This window comes from Lissotriton vulgaris, chromosome 1_1, assembly GCF_964263255.1.
Source record: "Lissotriton vulgaris chromosome 1_1, aLisVul1.2, whole genome shotgun sequence".
NCBI classification, from domain to species: domain Eukaryota; kingdom Metazoa; phylum Chordata; class Amphibia; order Caudata; family Salamandridae; genus Lissotriton; species Lissotriton vulgaris.
Window position 1 is genome coordinate 1989164612 of NC_141685.1, and position 22016 is coordinate 1989186627.

The 22016-nt window shown below is 42.7% G+C and overlaps 1 protein-coding gene across 1 annotated transcript in view; it reads right to left on the reverse strand.

The window, feature by feature from the left end:
• Positions 1–22016, reverse strand: part of CD36 (CD36 molecule (CD36 blood group)) — a 553162-nt gene that overhangs the window by 228191 nt on the left and 302955 nt on the right. Inside the window, exon 6 of the mRNA XM_086919832.1 lies at positions 11421–11470. Within this exon, the coding sequence (XP_086775958.1) occupies positions 11421–11470 (50 nt within the window). The remainder of the gene's footprint in view (positions 1–11420; positions 11471–22016) is intronic.

The following is a 22016-nucleotide window of genomic DNA, read 5'->3' on the forward strand; positions in this document are numbered from 1 at the left end:
ACATGAGTTATTCTTTTGTCCAAATTTTTTTCAGCATGTTTCACACCTTCCTGCCCAGATGTGTCAATGGTGTTTCATCAGGACCTCAATGTGTCATCCTACTGTCTTATGAATTATAGCCCTGTTGCGGATCTAGCTGGTTTGATTAGGTCTTCAGCGAACATGCAGTGGTGCAAGACCTGAAAAAAGTGGTATGTATCTTGAATCTCAAGAACCCATGTGTTAATGCTGAGGTATGCCTTACAAATACATTTACATGTATATGTACACAGACAAACACGAACACACTGGGTTCTACAAATCTCGCATGTGCTGTAGAAACTGGTTGTTGGTTGAATGGGTGTGAGCCCTGTTAAAGCAACAGCCACAATCCCTTGCACGGTTAACCACAAAAAGTCCCTAATGTAACCATTATTTAACCCTGGGTAACTTGGCACAAAAACCGACATGCTTAATTTAGACAGGATGTGTAAAGTATTTACACAGCACACAAAAAACGTTTACATTTTAATAGATTATTTGATACTAAAATGGCATAAATTCCATCAGTAGAACTGGAGTTATGAATTTTTGAAAGATTTTAGTAAAGATAGCGCCAAAAAGCACAAAGTGACAACTCGGAATGGCAAACAAATCATGTCCAGTTACAGTCTCAGATTAAATCCATCATTTTGCATATGGGTAGGTCCAGACTGGTGTGCCGTGGTGAACTAAAAAATGATGGATTAAGCCCAGATCTGTGACTGAGGGTGAATGCTTGAATTGTTCAACATTGCATCCATCATTTGTTCTTTTTGCTTTTGTCGCCTTAAGTGGGAAGGGTATGCCCATCCGTGGGTCTCATGCGCACTGTGCCTCTAGATTCAAGCTAGCCTGGCTGATTAGGGGTGATACCCCGAAACCAATCACAGGATACTTGTTTCCGGTCCAGGGAGGATCTGGCCTGGCAGTTCAGGCCATGCTAAACAATGTCAAACGCTCAACCCCAGTCAGAGATCGAGGCCTGAATCCATTGTGTTTTTTGCTCACCACGCCACCCCAGTTGGACCCAGCCATATGCAAATCAATCTTGACCCTGCTTCCAGTGGGCGCAGTCCCACCTGAACTCCCAGGCCAGGCCCTCCCTGAACTGGAAACAAGCATCCTGGGACCAGTTTCGGCGTATCACCCCTATGTACCCAGAATAGTTTGCATCTAGAGACATGGAGGGCACTGGACCCATATCTGGGCATCCCCGTCCCACTTGGGGTGACAAATGCAAGAAGAACAGTTGATGGAAGGAACACTGAACAATGCCACATGCTCACCCCCAATCAGAAATCTGGGTTATGAATCCATCAATTTTTTGCTCTCCACTCTACCCCAATTTAGACCCAGACATAAGCAAATTAGTCTTGATTCCCCATTTGAAACAGCTCAGACTGAACTGCTAGGCCAGGTCCTCCCTAGACCAGAAACAAGCATCCTAGGAATGGTTTTGGAGTATCATACCTCATCAGCCTGGACAGCTTGAATTCAGTGACATGGCGAGCATGGGACCCATGTCTGGGCATCCCGATTCCACTTGGGGTAACAAATGCAAAAATATTTTGGCCCAGATCTCTGTACTGGGGTGAATGTTTGATATAGTTCAGCATTCTGTCCATCATTTGTTCTGCATTCGTAGCCCAAAGTGGGATGGGTGTGTCCATATGTGGATCCCATGCTCAACAGGTGTTTCTTATTTCAAGTGCTGGAATGTATCAGTCGGTCTTTAAGGTTTTAAGATCTTTTAAAGGCAAACATTGGTAAGATCAATTTACCTGTATCCATTAATGATCTTCTTGATATCATGCGATCATTCATCATTATTCTGAACTCTTTTGCCAATTGTTTTGTTGGGTCAGAGGTAAGATCTGATAACTACTTCGATCGTTAAAGCGATGTAAGCACTCCTTTCCATATGCTTTCATAATCACTGCACGAGAGCGTTTATTGGCTTGTCTGATCATTGTGCTATCATCATTGGCTTATGTAGATATGACTTTGTGTTCTTCCCCAGACATATTTTGATAAACATATGTCAGTGTTGTCAAGTTCAGTTCTTTCAGTACAGCCTGCTCAAATGTATGAATTTCCTTTCCAGTAGTAGCAGTGGGGGACTTAAGGTTGAGGGTATCCGTTAATAGGTGTTTTGATTTTCTTGTATTTCAGGCTTATCTTTAACCCCTTCGACGCTCATGACGAGCTCAGCTCGTCATGAGGTACACCTCTCGTACAATCATGCCGAGCTGAGCTCGTCATGAACAATGGGTTTTACAGATTTTCAGCGCAGGGGGGGAAAATCATAAGAGTTGATGGTGTTAAAGAAGGCATGTAGCCTAATTTTGTGGCAAAAATCTCAATGAAGTATGAAAATGTCCAGCTTAGCTGTAGGCACAAGTTGAAGTCGTTTATTGAGAACCAGCTTTTCTGGCTCTGCTAGTGTCCTGTAAGAAAGATTAATTGTGAGGTGCCCCATGCTATTTCCTTCCTTTTGGTGAACCTCCCCATCTGTGGTTCTTCCTCCCATTGTACTTGCTGGATACCTCTTTTTCGTTGTTTGCCTCGTCTTTTGCCCCGGCCTCTTTTTAAAAAAATGTTGGTACATGTGTACAATGAGACTTCCAATTTGTGATATCCCAAAAGGTGGAGGTTGTAGATGAAAGAATCCTGGTCTTTTTTGTCCAAAGCTGCAAAGGGGTCCCACAAATACATCAAATCTACTCCATTCATTGCAACGGGCTATGTGTTCGGAGAATGGTGGGTGAAGCAATGGTCAAAAATGTGTTGGTGCAGCTATCTAAAGTAGTGATGGTGAGTGTAGTAGGAGTTTGAGAGGTCTTTAGGTAAGAGATACCAGAAGGTGCCAGAGAGCAGTGGTGTGCCATATGGAGCATGTGGTGAAAGACGAGAAAGGGTATATGTTTTTATTCCGTAAGGGAATAAAAACATGGCTTTTTAACAACTAATGTCCCTCTCTCCTCTCACCGCTCAGTTTGCTCTAGCGCCGGGAAACCTCCGGGTAGCTGTGCGCTTAATAAATGTAATAATAAATAAATAAAAATAAATATGGGTTCAAACAAGGATTAGATGCGATGTAGTGGCTAATGCACTTGGGCTTTTACATTGAATGCCTCCACTTTACTCGCAACCTTGCACTGGACATTGGAGGACTCTTTAGCCTTATGCATTAATAATGGTGCTGAAATCATTCAACTCACATTTCGATTGCTTTTTCCCTATATTAAAAATTAAATGTGCTCTTTATTAATTTTGGTTGTCATTAATGAAATAATGAGGATGTGTTATAGTCCCTGGTTATTTATGGAATGTGATGGCACCCTGCATTCCACTCATGTATCTGGGTCGGTTCACAAATTAGTTAGACTGTTGATTAGGAAGAACTTTATCTCTGCGTAGTGTGTGGCAAATAAAGGCCCCAGTCCTTATAACCCTTCATTTGACATCAATTACTATACTCCGCTCTCTCCATCTGCCTCTCAATCGCCTCCCTCACTGCTCAGGCTGTTAGGTGCTACTGTCTCTCTAACGGCTACACTCTCTTAAATACTGAAGTATGTTACAGCGGATGTACGACGTTACCACGCATGGTTTTACCACTCGTACCTTTACAACGCGTTTTTTCTAACGCAAGTCGTTACCACGACTTGCGTTGGTGGGCTGCGGACTTAGGAATTTTTTAATTTACTATTCCAACACCAGCCTACATTCAGTAGGGAAGGTGTTGGATAGTAAATTAAATTATTCCTTGTCCTGTAGCGCCCTCCAGCGCAAGTCGTGGTTACGACTTGCGTTGTAAAAGACGCGTTGTAAAAAGGTACTGCGGAGTAAAATCCGTGTGGTAAAGGATGTTCCCCATGTGACAGCACCAAACAGTTTCTGTGCCAGTAAAATTGGCAATGGCCATGTGCAGGAAAAAGTATATTTTTGTAACGTGACTGGGAGATATTTTTTTAACCTACTCATGTAACTCCTTGACTTTAGAGACTTATAGTTTAAAAACCTTGCCAAAGAAGTTAAACACTAAACAAATATAAGAAAATGGCATTGGGAGTATGTTGCATATTCTGTGATACGAATAGTGAACGCAATACACATTTAAATATTGTTAAACTCAGTTTCTTATGCAACTGTTTTGATAAGCTGGGACCGGACACTCCCTTTTTTGCACACATCTCATCAGCACCCTGGCCCATATTTATAAATCTGATGCGTCACCATTGCACCATGCAACCCTAAAGTCTGATTTATCAAGCCATGCAAGGCCAAATCGTTGCTTGAGTTACTTTGCCCCTAGGAGGCTTTCCATGGGAGGGGCATGGGTGTTCCCACACATCTACCCATGCATGGTGCCAATGCAGGCACCATGCAAGGGTGCCTGCATTAGCACTAGGCAGCCAAAAGTGCGCCAGCACATGTGATGTTAAATACAGTGTATTCCTGCCCTTTCACACAGCAAGGTGGCTTGCTGCGTTGAGCTGCATGAAAGTATGATACATATGCTTCTCGATTTACTGGTTGCATTTGGATCATTGTGGATGCTCAAACCCAATGAACATTAATGAGGCCGATTTACAGAAAAGGAAAACTCATCAATCCAAGTTCTCAGCTAGGACTATTACACAAAGACTTGCATAAGTGTTCCTTCTTATTCTAAATTTCGTAGATTTATTCGGTTGTCAAAGTTATCCTTACAGAACTCAAAAGTTAGTTACATTTGGAATTGTCATAAACCAAATCATAATACATGTAATAATGCAACGTGCCATGGTCAAATTAATAAGACCAAGCCCTGCTACAAAAGACCATGCACATCCAACTATTTCTATCATGGCAAAAGCATAAATGTTTTCCCATAAAAATAAAAGAAGCAGCTCTAAAATGTGCCATGCCTTAATGGAAAATGGAAAAATAAAGTCAAAGGAAAAATATCTAACCAGCCCTCTCTAAATAGAAAGCAGAATTACCATTTCTCCTCCCAAATAGAAAATCATTTATAATGTCCTGGTCAATGAAAGGACACATATTCAGGCGCAACGTTAGGTAAGAGGCAGCATGAAAATGATACTTGCTTTGCAAACAAATCACAATATTATTTCCAAACAACATTCACTTGTACACTAATTGGAGTGTCAGTTAACTAAATGATGTGTTGCATAGTCTAATGTTTTATTAATGCAAAAAGATGGGAATACAAAGAACTGCTTCTGCACAGTTCTAACCTTGGCATAGCAACAGGACGTTTATCTCATGGCCTTGCAATGTTTCAAAAGAATTAGCTTCAGCCAACGAAACTAAAAATAAGCTATATTTCACATGTAAAGGCAGACACTGAATTTCAATTTCGATGATTTTCAGGAAGGCAATGGAAATACATGGACGTGCACAGCTCGTGCACAACAAATGAACAAACACTTTTCATAATGTGGCCTATTGTGGCCTGGTTATACTAACTAGACCAAACCTATGTTAAGCACTATTTTTCTTAAGGACAATTCGTTTCTCAAATCAGTCACAACAGCAGCGAAATTATTGAAATGTAGACACTTTCTAAAAGAGGGTTTGACTGGTAAAAAATACAATGATCATAATTTTACTTTGAAAAATACTATATTTATAATCAAAATGGACAACCACTGTACTGGTAAAAAAAAAAAGTGTGTTTGAACAAATGTATAAATGCCCGTTTTCATTGACAGTCACGGGGAAATGCAGAGAAACCGGTCAACTGGCAGGTGGAAGCAAGTGACCCACATTCTATTTTCGATACAATCCTTGATCGTGGGCAAATCAGTTTTACCTCTGTCCCTTTATTCACTTGGCTCAGTCGATAATAAGCACTTAAGAATAGGCTAACCCCCCCCCCCTTTATGAGCTTTCAGCGAATAACAATGGACTTGAAAAGTTTATAAATCACCTTCGAGGATGTGACATGTAGCTCAGATAATGTGTATACTTGGATCAGCATGAGGAAAGTCAACAATTCAGGGGCCAGATGTAGGAGCCCAAGGGTTTTGCTATGTAGGGGGCTGAAAATTACAGAATCGGTATATTTACCGAATCGGTAAAATTACCGAATCGGTAAATATACCGATTCTGTAATTCCAAATGTAGGTGGCACAGTTTACAGTGCCACAGACCCTTAGAAATTCGTTATTTACCATGTAATACTGTTGCATGGTAAATTACGAATTGCTGTGTACATGCACATCTGTGCATGTACACCTGTGCAATATGACACACATACATGCCCTAAGGGCATGTATGTGTGTCACATTGCACACAAGCAAAAAACTGGGGTGCTACAGGGTGTCAAAGTGACACCCTGTCCCCCTTGGCAATTCGATATTTTTACCGATTCTGTAATTACCGAATCGGTATTTGCCATTGATTTCTATGGGCTTCAAGGCCCATAGGAATCAATGGCAAATACCGATTCTGTAATTACAGAATCGGTAAATACCGAATCATACCGATTCGGTATTTTTTACCGAATGAATACCTACATCAGATTTACCGATTCATGAATACCGACTCGGTAAAATTCGGTATTTATGAAGCGGTAAATCTGATTTACCTACATCGGGCCCTTGATCTTTTGCGGAAAACTAGATCCAGGCCACATCATACCAAGAGAGCACTTGAGTGGCACTGAGTCATGGTTCGTGGTTGGATCACAAAGCATTTTTGACTGGTATGTCCTTGGTGGTAAGTTAGGGTAGTGGGTGATTCATGCAAACATCTTTTACCACCTCATGAAAGCAGGTTTCTGTGGGCAGTACTGAGTGATATAACTGTGCACATTTGTTGTGTAGCATTCTGTTGTGGTGGTAATGTGTTGTGTTGTTTTTTGGTCACTGTGACCCTGATTACGATGGTGGTTGGACGAGCGTCCGACTGCCATCGTTGAGGGACACTTATGACTTATGAGAGGCACTTATGATTTATTATACCAACTAAGCAGCACAGTAGGCCAATAGGGTACATTTACTGTATAGTGTGTCCCTCCTTTTGTGATTTTTTTTATATAAAGTTAAGAATATCCTATTTTTTTCTTGTAATATGTATTTATGATATGTCCTGCTATTACTTTATTGGTGTTTCGACTTGATTAATGTATTGTCTTTGGTGTAAACATAACGGTGTATGTTTTTGTTTCATGTAAATGTATTTTTCATAAGATAAATGAACCACACAGACAATGTACCTGTTGTTTGAGTATTTGGTGTTGAACGCCTGCATTCTGTTTTCACTTGTTTGTTGTGTTGTGCTACATTCTGTTCTAATTGTACTGGTACGTTGCTTTTTGCAAGCTATTGGATTGTGTTCTGTTGTTTTCCAAACAAAAGTAGCCCACACCTTCAACATTCATTCCTATGACAAGCAACTATTTACCACTTAGGCCTTTGCTGTAAAAATAGCACTGCTCCAGCGTTTAAACTATTTAGAAACCAGACAGCTCAAAGCTGTGGGTGCAGCTGTTTGAGGTCCTAGAGAACTGCATGTGGTTCCAGCAGCAGTCAGAGGCTATTGGCCAACCCCTTCTGATTCCCTTGTTCTGAAACTAAGAGTAATGCCTTGAGCGTTGGCATGTTTTTTCCAACCTGCATGTTTTTTCAAATAAATTGTCTTATGATCCCTTAAACCTAGATCTGATGCATGTGGAAATGTGTCTGCCCATGTAGGAGGGTTTAACCGGATTTCACCAGCAACCAAAGACTTCAAACTCAGAGGCTTTGCATGGAGGAGGTCAAAATGTGCATTAAGGTTAGTGGGCTCTCAAAATAGGTCTGTTGAAGGTCCATCCTCTGGTTGGGGTTAGACTTTACTAAGGGTCTGTGCTGCAATGGTGTGGTCTATCATGGCAAAAGCATTTGCTAAGCAAATAGGCTGAGGCCTTTTATTGTCGATGCTTGTTTTAGAATGAGTTTGAAGCATTAAACATTTCCTGAATCATGGTATGGACAGTTATTCAGCAGATCCACAGAAAAGGCACACAAATGAATCTTTACCATTACTACTTTATCTCATTAATGGGTTATAGAATGAAGATATTCTTGTAATTGATTTGGGCATGTTTACAGGAAAGAATGCTCTCAAGTCAAGATTCACGAGTGGAGCAGGCTGGTTTTGAACCTGACTGCTCTCTGCTTGGGGGACATGCCTTGTGGAATAAATGGCCCTAGTGCTGCACTTGACTTGGTGGATAGTAGCATTTTGTGGAGAAGATTCTCTTACTTAAATATGCCTGTGGGACTCCGGGCAGCTCTCAATTATTACATAAGAATAACTTGGGGTAAATTCAATTGAATTACAACAGTGAAAGACTAACTCGGAAAGCTTCTTTCTACAATGGTCTGAAACAGTGTAGTCTCTGCACTATTTACACTTTTTTCAGCTGATCTGCTTGGAGCTGAATACTATAAAAATACCCTTACCCAAAAATGTGATTGAATCACACGAGTGAGGTCTTTGCTATTTGCAGATGATCTACCTCTGTTGGATTTTACTCCTACAGGGCTACAGAGAAATGTCAATGCACTTTACCAATACTGTCACAAAACTACATTAACTGTAAGCAAGAAAATGCAAAACATTTAGTTTTTATGAGCAAAATATATAAATGTACATAGTTGTTCAAGGGCCAAACATTAGAGCTAGAGAAATGCCAGCATAAGGGTTTAACTTTTGCTAGAACTATACTATGTAAACTGCACCTTGGAAGAGCTAGGGTTAAAGCACTTGGAATAGTAGGATGCATTTTGAGGGCAGGGCTGGACTGGCCGTAGCAGACACCGGGTGTTTCCTCAGTGGGCCCGAAGGGTGGGGGACCCTTTTGGCCTCATGGGACCAGTTTTGTTACTGGAGGCAGGTTTTGCAGCAGTGCCTCAATATCGGCCCCCTTTAGCAAAAGCAGGAGTAGTGCAGCGGAGTGGTGCTTCTCACTAGCAACCCCCCTCCGCTACCGGGGCCGTTCGAGGCAGATTACCAGGGCTGTTTGCTGTTCGCCAGGCGCGCAACACCCATTGGGCTCACCGGGCTTCAGCCCCCCCCCGTCGCCTCCTCTGCCCGGGCTAAGATGACACACACTGAAATGGTGCAGGAAGGCTGCGCATCCGATCCGAGAATGTGATTGTTTTAATGATTTCTGAGAGGCCCAGCAGCCCGAGCCAGACAGCGAGCCTCTGAAAAGTTTCAGCGAGTGAACCGACCCACCTGGCCTGACCTCTTGTGTTTCCTTTACAGTGGCGCAGAGGGGAAATCCTTGCCTGAAGGCAGGGATTTCACCTAAGCACTTGATGGGTTGTGAGCATGGGGTGTGAAGATGTGCACAGCAGGGGGAAGGCATGGCCAGTTAAGGTGATGCTTTTCCTTTGTAAAGGAATTTCTGCTGGCATCTTAGCACAGGGTGTGCTGTCTGTGCACTTGTATAGATGTGTATTCCATACAAGTGCACAGACAGCAAACCCTGGGCTATGGCGCCAGCAGGAATTAATTTACAAAGGAAAAGCTTCACCTGCACTGGCCATCCCTTTCGCCCTGCTGTCTGTGCATTTGACCCACATTGATCTACACAGTGAGACCTTCGGCAGGGGCTGGATGCCAGGACACAGTGCTGCTGATCAGCCAGACTCCACAGTATAGTATCAGAAGAGCAGGCAGCAGTTTTTTGTGTAATTTCCAGTAACTTTAATGCATTTTTCAGCACAGCATTACCTACTGCCTGCATATCTAGGTTACTGTGAATGTTGTCCTTGACTTACATACATAGAAACGTCAAAGAGGACAGTCCCCTCCAAATATGCAAATGTAGTGTAAGTTTGTAGTGTTTATTTTTTTTTGGGGTGCTAGTGGGTAATTTTAGAGTTCAGGGTGGGTGTGGGTTTTAGGGTGCCAGTGAGTAATTTTATGGTTCAGGGTGGGTTACGGATTGGGGTGCCAGGGGGTAATTTTAGGGTTCTGAGCGGGTATGGGTTATGGGTTGCCAGGGGGGAATTCATGGTTCAGGGTGGGTATGGGTTATGGGGTGCCGGGGGAATTTATGGTTCAGCATGGGTATGGGTTTTGGGGTGCCAGGGGTAATTTTAGGGTTTAGGGCAGGTGTGGGTTTTCGGATGTCAGGGGGCTATTTTAGGGTTCAGGGTGGGTATGGGGTGCCAGGGGACATTTTAGGGTTCAGCATGGGTATGTGTTTTGGTGTGCCAGGGGTAATTTTAGGTTTCAGGGCAGGTGTGGGTTTTGGGGTGTCAGGGGGCAATTTTAGGGTTCAGGGTGGGTATGGGTTATGGGGTGCCAGCGGGGAATTTATGGTTCAGGGTGGGTATGGGTTATGGGGTGTCGGAGGGGAATTTATGGTTCAGCATGGGTATGGGGTTTGGGGTGACAGGGGTCATTTTAAGGTACAGGGTAGGTGTGGGTTTTGAGGTGCCATGGGATTAATTTTAGGGTTCAGCGTGGGTATGTGTTTTATAGTGCCAGGGGTAATTTTAGGGTTTAGGGCAGGTGTGGGTTTGGGATGTCAGGGGGCTATTTTAGGGTTCATGGTGGGTATGGGTTATGGGGTGCCAGATGGGAATTTATGGTTCAGCATGGGTATGGGTATGGGTTTTGGGGTGCCTGGGGTAATTTTAAGGTTCAGGGTGCATTTGGGTTTTGGGGGGCAAGGGGGAATTTATGGTTCAGCATGGGTATGGTTTCCGGGGTGCCAGGGGTAATTTAAGGTTCAGGGCGGGTATGGGTTTTGGGGCTCCAGGGGGGTGATTTTAGGGTTCAGGGTGGTATTGGGTTTTGGGGTGCCAGGGGGTATTTTTAGAGTGTGGGGTGGGTATGGGTTTTGGGGTGCCGGGGAGGGATAATTTTAGGGATAGGATGGGTATGGGTTTTGGGGTGCCAGGGGTAATTATAGATTTCAGGGCGGGTATGGGTTTTAGGGTGTGAGGGGGTTAATTTTAGGGTTCAGCGTGGGTATGTGTTTTGGTGTGCCAGGGGTAATTTTAAAATTCAGGGTGAGTATGGGTTTTTGGGGGCAATGCATCAAGCTACCAAAAATATGTGCTTTAATTGTTGTCCACTTTCAAATGCAGAATTCACCACATTTTTTTCTCAGCTTGACCTGAGCATTAACTGATCCTGATTATCTGCCATTTTAGCTCCGCCCCATTGATTTACATTAGCCACGCCCCTTCATCTGCCATGTTAGCCCCCCCCGAAATTAAGACCTAGTTGCGCCCCTGCTGTTCGCAGTCCAGTCATGTTTGAGGGGCTACAGTTTAAAACCCTTCTTGAAAGTAATTCAAGGTCACCTATACCTTCCTTTACAGCAACACAAGAACACAACAGTAACTGTGTAAACATGCAATAATTATATTTAGACATACCTGTGCCATTAATCATGTCACAGTACGGGTTGTTCCAGTACGGAAGGAGACTAAAAAAAAATACATATTGTGTCAGAAATTATTAATTTCTCATCGATCATTTTATATTTTTCGGTAAATTGCATAAAATGCGTGAACAGATTTCCAATCAACTGCACAAGAGCAACTAAATGATGTGTAAGTACACATTGTCCGGATTTTCAGTTTTTATTGTTAACATCTTGGCCAAGTTGACAGCTTTTAATATGAAGGGGCAGCTAAACTGGATTATCACAGGCCCTCTCTAAATCACATACAACAAAAAACACATATATATTTCTCATGCAAAGTCCAATGGTGCAATAGAGGACATGCACTCTGAAGCTCTAAATGTACAATTCAATTATTTATTAGAAAAGAACACCCTACATGTATAGACGACTACTCTTGAATACAGGTAGTGGCTGACTTGAGAAACACACCCTATATACAATCTTTGGGGCATATTTATGAGAGGGCTACATCGTGTTTGCACCACGCAACGTAGTACATGCGTGTCGCAAACCTCTTCGATAGATTTATGAACCCAGGCAAAGCCACTTTGCGTGGCTCTGGGTGGCTTCGTAAAACTGGAGTAGCACAATGCAGTGCAAATCAGCATGTTGCACTACTCTGCCCTAGGTAGGCGTTCCATGGGCATTGCATGGGTGTTCCCACGCAACTCTCCTGGATTTTGACACATTCGCGGATTTACAATAACTTGTAAACCTGGGAATGTGCCAAAATCTGACACCTTCACAGGGGAGACCTAACAAGGAGAATTATCTTTATTTGACTCCCTGGATTGCTTTTATGCAGAAAGGTGTCCCTTCCTGAACAAAAACAACCCTGTCTGCAAAGCAGGTACCCTTGCACCATGGTGCAAGGGTGCCTCTGCTGGTGCTAGGACTCCGAAACAGTACCAGCGCATGGACAAGGACCAGAATGCGTCATATTCTTAAATTAGGCACGTTTCTGCAACCCTGCCTGTCACGTAGCACAGCACACAGCAGGGTGACTTGCTGCACTACGTGACTTTTTTATAAATATGCTATTAGTGATGATGATGCATCAGTCAATGATGTCATGAGTGATATATTATGTGAGGTCAGAAGCAGTGAATAGCAAGGGATCAAGTTATAGTTAGCTCAGTAAACTCTTTTTAGTTTAAAATTGTATTTTAACTGCCATTTTCACGTATTACAATATCACTGTAACCTTTGGATTATTTAGTGAATTTCTAGGTTTTTTTTCAAAGTAAATGCCCTACCAAACTATAAAATCTCTTTAACCTTTGTTTTTTTGAATACATTTCAAGAGGTTATTTTATAGCAAATTATGATCTTACTACCATACCTAACTATTATGTCACTGGTCAGTGGTGGAGAGGACTTGCACCCTAAGCCACAGGGGCCGTCAACCCCCATGCTCGGCAAGCCAATGAAAGCGCTCATCACAATATAACAGGATGTCATTTTTCATAAAGCAGGACTACTGGCTTTCTCAAGGGGTCACCATATTAACATATACAAGGCAATCTGGCTTTATCGAGAGGTCACCACAACATTATATGAAGGCTAGCGTATTGGCTATATCAAGGAGTGACCGCATCAAAATATAAGATAAGCCTATTGGCTTTGTTAAAGTTGGCTCCTGAAAAGATTCAAGAAAAAGGGGAGTCCTTGAATATGTTTTCTCCATTCACTTTTTTACTAGGGAAATTTAGACACAGCTACAGCCAAAACTGCTTCACAGAATTACACCAAAGTTGGCAGAAATGTAGATCTTGGTCCAGAAGGGGTGCTTTTTGTGATTTGGTGTAATTCCATTCAGTAGCTTTTGAGAAATTAACATTTAAAATGTATGTATTTATTATGCTGCAGGGGATCAGTGGTGCCGAAAAATCTCTAGATAACACCTGATTAGGTGCCACCACATCATGTAAGATGTAAGATCAGCAGCCAACTTAGGACTAGGGAACTCAGTCCTCTTTCCTAGAAAAAGAAAAAAATATATGGGAGACAGGGTAGAGAAACTCTGCCTGGTGGGGGTGACACAGACAGGTCCCCAGGCCTAAAACGGCAATTTTATTTGCCAAGCACAGCTGCATGCCCTCCAATCCTCTAGGTCTCCGGGGCCTCTAAATACCCCATATATTGCAGCGAACCATAAAATAGGCAAATATTTCCTGGTTCCCTGTGAAATATGGATTTCATCACCATAATGAAAGTCCCCAAACCACTCTGTAGACCTTTACTAATAAAATTATGTGTCATGGAGGATCAATTATGTCCCAAGGTTTTTTTTAAATATGTGTAAAAAAATGCAAACTATGCAGCACATTTTCTGGCAATAATATTTTTATCCAACTTTGCTAACAACTACATTTTTTGCAAATTGTGCAAATTATACGGCGGATATAGTAAACCCAGGATTATATGGTAAATGCTGCAGCTACAGAATCGCATAAATCCTTTGCCCCCCCACCACTGTCTATTGTTTGAGTAACAATTTATTCATGAACTGCAAAGCTACATATTTCTTCACAAAAAATTTAGAAAAAATATTCATTCTCCTCAGCATGTTTTTAACATGCAATTTCCCATATGAGTTTTGGCAAGCGGTACAGAAAAAGTGGCTGAAAGGATTATACCAAATTTGTCAGAGAATAACAGCCAGATTCATCAATGTCCCGATTTGCGACTTCTTAATAGCGATTATTAAAGAATCGCTATTAAGGACTCGCAAATCTGGATTCATGTAGAAATTGCTAAATAAATTGCAATTCCTACAGCCTCCTTATTTGCGATTAGCAAATTGCTAATCGCAAATAAGGAATAACTCCCCATAGGAATGAATGGGGAGTCAATCCTTATTTGCGATTAGCAATTTGCTGATCGCAAATAAGAATGCGATTTCAAGGGTGCCAGGGGTGTCCAAAGGACACCCTGTAGCACCCCTGAAATGGAAATGTAGCCTGATGTTGCGCACACACATGTCCAAAGAACATGTGTGTGTGTAACATACCACTTAGAAAAATGCACTTTAGTGCATTTTTCTATGTTTTCGCTATTTACCACGAAGTCAGACTTCGCTGTAAATAGCGGCCAGAAACTGCGAATTCGAAAATTTTAAAAGGTTCATGAATAGCATTTAAGGAATCTCAAATTGAGATTCCTTAACTGTGATCGCAATTTGATTAATTCGCAATTATTTGCGAATTGTCAAATTGCAAGTTCATGAACCATTGATGAATCTCAAATGCCATTTTTGCAGGCGCAAAAGGCCGATTTATGCGATTCGCACCGTTTGCACTCGCAAAAATGCTTGATGAATTTACCTGTTAGTTCTTTACACAAAAAGAGTGCTTTTTGTTATTTACCGTAAATCTGTTCTCCCTTTTCTATGAAATTAGGGTTTATATTATAGTGATATCTGGAAGCAGTACTCCAGTTGTACTGCAAATTTAAAAAATGGCATTCAGACTGGCCAAAAGGAATTTATTTCCCCATTGATACTGTGGGACCAAGCAATCTGATTGGCTGGCTGCAACATGAATATAAATGGTGCTGCTGCCATTAACAGGACACGAACAGGAGATGTGTTGTCATTAAAAAAAACAAAAGGTTAATGCAATCAATCAATCAATCAAGGCATTTATATAGCGCACTACTCACCCAGAGGGTCTCAAGGCGCTAGGGGAGGGGGGTCCGCTACTGCTCGAACAGCCAGGTCTTGAGTTGCTTCCTGAAGGCGAGGTGGTCCTGGGTCAGGCGGAGCTGGGTCGGGAGGGAGTTCCATGTCTTGGCGGCGAGGTAGGAGAAGGACTGTCCCCCTGTGGTGGCTCTTCGGACGTGGGGGACGGCGGCGAGGGGGTGGCTGGTCGATCGAAGCTGGCATTTGGGAGCATAGAAGTTGAGGCGGCTGTTGAGGTATCCTGGGCCTTGGTTGTGTAGGGCTTTGTGTGCGTGGGTGAGGAGTCGGAAGGTGATTCTCTTGTTGACCGGGAGCCAGTGCAGGTCTCTCAGGTGTCCGGAGATGTGGCTGCGACGGGGGTTGTCCAGGATGAGTCGTGCTGAGGCGTTCTGGATCCGCTGGAGTCTCTTCTGAAGTTTGGCGGTGTTTCCGGTGTAGAGGGAGTTGCCGTAGTCCAGACGGCTGGTGACGAGGGCCTGGGTGACCGTCTTCCTGGTCTCGGTGGGGATCCACCGGAAAATCTTACGTAGCATGCGCAGGATGTTGAAGCACGACGAGGAGACGGCGTAGACTTGTCTGGTCATGGGGAGGGAGGAGTCCAGGATGAATCCCAGGTTGCGTGCGTGGTCTGTTGGTTTGGGTGCGCTGCCTAGGGCGGGGGGCCACCAGGAGTCGTCCCAGGCGGAGGGTGAGGATCCCAGGATGAGGACTTCCGTCTTGTCCGAGTTCAGTTTCAGGCGGCTGTTCTTCATCCATTCGGCTACCTCTTTCATCCCTTCGTGAAGGTTGGCTCAGGCGGTGGCGGGGTCGTTCGTGAGGGAGAGAATCAGCTGGGTGTCGTTGGCGTAGGAGATTATGTTGAGGTTGTGCTGGCGTGCGATGTCTGCGAGGGGGCTCATGTAGACGTTGAAGAGGGTTGGACTGAGCGAGGAGCCTTGAGGAACGCCGCAGATGACTTCGGTGGCTTCAGATCTGAACGGGGGGAGGCGGATTCTCTGTGTCCTTCCGGCGAGGAAGGAGATGATCCACTCCAGTGCCTTCTCCTGGATTCTGACGTTGCTGGGTCGCTGCACTAGTGTACGGTGGCAGACAGTGTCGAAGGCCGCGGAGAGGTCTAGGAGGATGAGGGCTGCTGTTTCTCCGTTGTCAAGCAGTGCTCGGATGTCATCGGTGGCTGCGATTAGGGCGGTCTCGGTGCTGTGGTTGGCCCGGAAGCCAGACTGCGAGAGGTCGAGGGATCCGTTCATCTCGAGGAAGGCGGCCAGCTGCTTGTTGACGGTCTTCTCGATGACTTTTTCAGGAAACGGGAGCAGCGAGATGGGGCGGTAGTTCTTGAGGTCGGTGGGGTCGGCTGATGGCTTCTTTAGTAAAGCGCTGAGTTCGGCGTGCTTCCAGCTCTCCGGGAAGGTAGCGGTGTCGAAGGAGGTGTTGATGATGTCCCGCAGGTGGGGTGCGATGACAACGTCGGGCTTGTTGAAGACGTGGTGAGGGCAGGGGTCGATAGGAGATCGCAACATCGGCCTTGTTGAAGACGTGGTGAGGGCAGGGGTCGTTAGGAGAATGCAACATTATAGTTAGGTTATGTTAAAAAAGAAAAAGCTGAAAGTTACTGAAAAGACAAAAGATTAAAGTAACATTATAGCTAAATGTTGAATGAGACATGAGCTAATGCTAAAAAAATACTCACAAACCACTGAAATACACAAGTTACAGTTTAGTAAAACAAATATAACTTCTGTCCCTATCATGCACTGGCCTTAACCCAGACTCTGCACCAACCCTATGTAAACATTCAACTCAAATTCTCTTTCTTTTTTTGTTTTAAGTACAGCATGTTATAAGTGATGTAATATGTGAGAGTGTAAGCAGTGCATGATAGAGGTGGACGTTCTAGTAGCAATCTTTTAAGCATGAGCTAAGAAAAAGTGTTATTTCTCATGTTAATTCCCCTAGACCACTTTTCCCTCCAATACAGAAAAACAGTTGAATGGTATTACTCCAAATCTGGAAAAAACTTTGCTCAGAAAGCATGGTTTTCTGTGATTTGGTGTAAATCTGTTCACCCATTTCCAGACTAACATTTAAAAAGGTTCTTGGGATAAGCATCATCATAGCAGAGAAAGCTATTGATATATGTGCCATTGGTGCCCAGATGTATTCTGATTGTTGAATTTAAAAGGAAATGCTCAGTCTTGATTGGCTGGACACAACATAGAAAAAATGTTGTGGCCAGCCAGCCGTCACAGGACTCATTTATATGGTCCCTGGGTCCTAAAAATGAAGAATGGGAAGGTGGTAAGAGTGAGTACAATCTGAACCCAAATGAGAGGTCCTAAAGAGACAACCCACCCTTGATTGGCTGGCTACATCATGGGCAACATGTTGTGGCATCCATTACACGACTTTCAAACATGGTCCCATTTAAAATACATTGTAATAAAAGCCTGTTTTAAAGGCTCACAAAAAACACAAACACATGAAAGATGATAACAGATTCAGTCACAATGTAAGTCATTACATTGTCTAGATACGCTCTGATTGGCCGCATCAAATTGGATGGGCAGATCCTCATTGGTTGGCCACAGCATGTATGCTGTGGCAGCCATTACAGAACTGGGGGATTTGGTCACTGACGTCTGAAAAATAATAAAAGACCACATAAGAGGGAATGGTGGACACACCCTGATCCCAGGGCTAAATGGGTGTTCCAAAGCAACATTCCTTTAGCCCAGCTATATATTGAAGTTAAAAGTGCAGTGACAGTGCTTTTGGCCAATTGGAGAACTATGCTCTTTAGTGAAAGGTTTTCCATGATATTAATGCAGCGTAAAAGCTGATCATTCACAAAAACCGATTTTGACAATTAATTTCTAAATGTGCACTTTGCGAATGTTTAGAAATATAACATTGAAACAGAGAAACGCTGAAGTACCAGCAGTGTAAAGGTGTGCATTGATTTATAGAAAAGAAGAATTTTAAGAATAATGAATTCATCATGTTTTTGAAATGAGTACCTTATTGCTTTAACAAAGTCATTATGAAAGATTATTGTTGGGAAAACCTTCTTTGCTGTCAAAAAGCACATTATTAATATGAAGTTGTATATCTATGTAACTAATGAGTCTTACACATGATTGTGCAAATATTAATGATGAAACTTAGCATCTTGAGTGCCTTCAAGGCACCATAGCAAATGAAGAAACTACTGCAAATCAAAATGATATAAGATTGAAACTTTCAGCTTCATATTATTAGTCTTAGATTTCCTAAAGCCATTTTATTATAATGATTTTTAGGAATAGGTTGCAGATATGTACTTTGTGGTAGTAGTCCATATTTAGAGTTGGACATTTCAATGCAGTAATCACTGACAGTATTTCAATTATTTCTCTGTATGATATGCTAGGTTAATTCCATTATTCTTGAACGTAATTATAAGTTTATTCTACTAAATATGAAATGCTGACTTTAAACTGCATTATATTGCCTCTGTCCTTAGGCTGCATTATTTCACAGCCTGGTGCTGGACTGTTGTTACTTTTCCTCAAATGTTGCTTTATCTTTCCTTTTTATGCATTATTCTTAAATCAATAGACACTTTTTGGGTACTTTGTTATGAGTGAATTGATGGGAACTTGATCCTTCAATCTAACACATAAAGAGCAACAAAGTAAATAAGGACTTTGTCAACTAACCTCTGAGGACGGAGTGGACAGTCGTTTCTCATGAGCAACATGGGAAAATATATTGGAGTATCAATTTTGTACCTGATGAGCTAAAGAATGGTCACATAATGATCAGATCATCATATTGATGTCACAAACAAACTATTTGGGTTATAAGGAGAGAGGGATGAAATCTCTCTTCCGATTTCCTACCTCCCCACCATAGCATCAGACACTCCATGTCCCTTGCCTTTTTCCCCCTTGCTGAAGGACTTGCCGTCTGGACGATTTGTAGCTGTCTGGTAAACACTTAGGGCCCGATTATGATCGCGGATGGACTTGAGTCCGTCCGCGACCCCTGAGGAGGGAACGTCCGCAGGGGCTGCGGTGTTCCCTCTGAGCAGATTAGGATGTGACCGCCAGGGTGGCAGTCACATCCTCTATCTTTAACATTGCGGCGGGTGCAGCTTCAAGCTGCACCCGCCTCAAGGCTAAAAATGCATGCATCGCATTTGCATGCACAAAGCGGCAGGCACCGCGCAGTGCCTGCTGCTTTGTGCATGCAAATGCAGGGGGTACCATAGGTACCCCCTATGTGCACCCCCCAACCCTCCTTCACCCAGGGGGCCCGCAACGGGCCCCCCGAAGTGAAAGTCCGTATGCTTTTCCATGGTGGAAAAGCCCCCACGGAAAGCATGTATTTCTCACCATCCTAATATGGCTGGCGGTGTCTGTTAGACACCGCCACCATATTAGGGCTTTTCCGCCGCGTTCGTAATGCGACCGCGGCGGAAAAGCGGCAGACGGAATTCAAGACCCACCAGCCACCCTAATATGGCGGTGGGTCTTTGGAGGCTCCGCAGCGGTTTTTCCGCATCCTCCGGGCCAGCGGTGGCTTTCGCCGGCCTGGAGGATGCGGAAACACCGCAATCATAATCGGCCCCTTAGACTTGAACCTCACTGATTCTAGCTCCATTCCCCTCGATCATGCCCATGAACTTTCCCTTAGGGGGCTGTGGTCTGATCCCTTTTACCATGCTAAGAGAAATCTTTTGAATCGTCCTCTCATCTTTGCTGGTGATAAGGAACTCTAATCTGAACCATTATCTTCATGAATTCTTCTATCCAGCAATAGATTTACTTTGACTAAATGTTTGATTTTATACTGCGTGCTGTAATACTCATGACTGTACTGCTTAATGCATTACTTGTATGCATTGATTTTGGATCTTTAATACAATAACAAAAATGTCAAAAAAGTTTAGAGTTTTTTCATATGTGTCTTAATGTCAAGTCATACAATCTTTATTCAACTTCATATAAGAATAATAAAGGCACTAAAAATACATTGCAAAAAATGAATCATAAAAACATAGATAATACACTCAGAAACATTGATAGCAAAATTAATAAAATATATATTCACAATTACAATATCTAAGTTGATTAAATTAAAATACTCTTCTTCCTTTAGTTCACACAAAATCTAAAATATTACGCTATTTGTGTAAGTAAGAGATATTGTCTAAAAATGTTTATATTCTGGGTGATCTCAGAGTACAAAACTCTTTTACTATCCTTTATCCAAACCTCTTTCTTATTACAATCTGTCCTTTAACAAAATGTAAAAGAGAAAAACAAATGTCAACAGAATCCAGAGAGAGAAGAAACCTAAAACCTTCTATATAAGAGCCAGGACTATGAGTCCTCAGGTGGGGTAACACAAATGTAGCTGTCACTGCTTTATACAGGGGGCAAAACAGGACTAAGTGAAGAGTAATTTGTTTTGTCGTGTTTTTACAAGGGCAAAACAAAAGAATATTTGCCACCCCCATTACTGATGAAAGGCTACCAAAAAGGGCACCAGAGACAGATGAAACCTGGGCAAATCAAATCTGTGTTGCAGGTTCATATGGGAGGGAGGATACCATTGAGGTTGGGTATTCAAGTCACAGTCAGATGACTCAAGGAGCTCTGCTAGTACAATGCCTGCAAATACTGTAAACTAGCACTCGTGCCTTATGCTGTTTTAATAATGAATGTTGCTTGCTGGGACATATTTGAATGATTGTAGAAGAAATCGGTTAAATCCAATCGCTGCAATGTATGTTTCAAATAGCTAAGCCAAGGAATAGAGTCAGCATTAGATTACCGAAAACAGACTGACATAATAGACTGTGTAAGTTCTAATTCTGGAGTAAGCCAGATCTTCGCATGTAACAACAAAGGCGCAAGGCCAAGTCTGTCCTTAATGTGTCCTAAAACTAGTTTCTAATGTTCTTTCCGTAGAAACTGGGTTTACAATTATTTGTTTCCTAATGCATGATAGAGAGAGTCATAGATTATTTTCAGAATATCATGTTCTTTTGCCCTTGTTCTGTGTAGCCACAGCAGAGCTTCTGGTATGCATGATTATTGTTAGATAGAACATCTTTAGGAGGTCTGGTCTTCCAATGGCAATAATTTATGTCCATAGCATAATTCTGAGAGTAGTGTATTTAAATGTGATCACTACTTTGTGAGTTGTCTACTAATTATTAGTCCTCATTAGATGGCCAATAGTTCATCACCCTGATTGCTCACCCCTCGCTGTGACAAAGCGAGGTCCATCGAAGGACCAATGCCTCTGTGAGTGAAATATAGAATCTGAGTAAGGTGACAAAGTTGTAAAGTAATTGCTGGGCCAAGAAACGAAAGAGTTAAGCTGATACGGGCCCAGAAATAGATTCTGCTGCAACAAATCTTCGTAGCAGAATAATGGTTTTGTCCAGTGACATGAAGAATTTAGGGTGCCCAAAAAAGATTTCCCCTGTCCAGTCAAAAAGCCCAAAATCTCATGGTTCGGTAGAAGTATTGTGAGGGTATCGCTCCAGTGATAGGGGGGGCCTCTATCTCCTGTTTGATGTACGCCGACGATATTCTTATTTTAGATTTAACACCTAAAGGTCTGGCAAATAGGTTGCAAGCACTCCACGCCTTCGCAGTATCCCACTCTATGAAGATTAATATAAATAAAAGTAAAATCATGTGCATAGGGGGGAAAAAGAGGTGCCGCTCGGAAAATTTTGGGTGGAACATTGGCGGCCAAAAGCTGGAGGTAGTCAAAACTTACTCCTTTTTGGGAAAAATCATCGCGGCTAACATGAGCGAGAGGCCTCATATTGAACACTGTTCTCGAAAGGCCCTTGCACATGGTAAAGGCTTAAATTCGCTATAC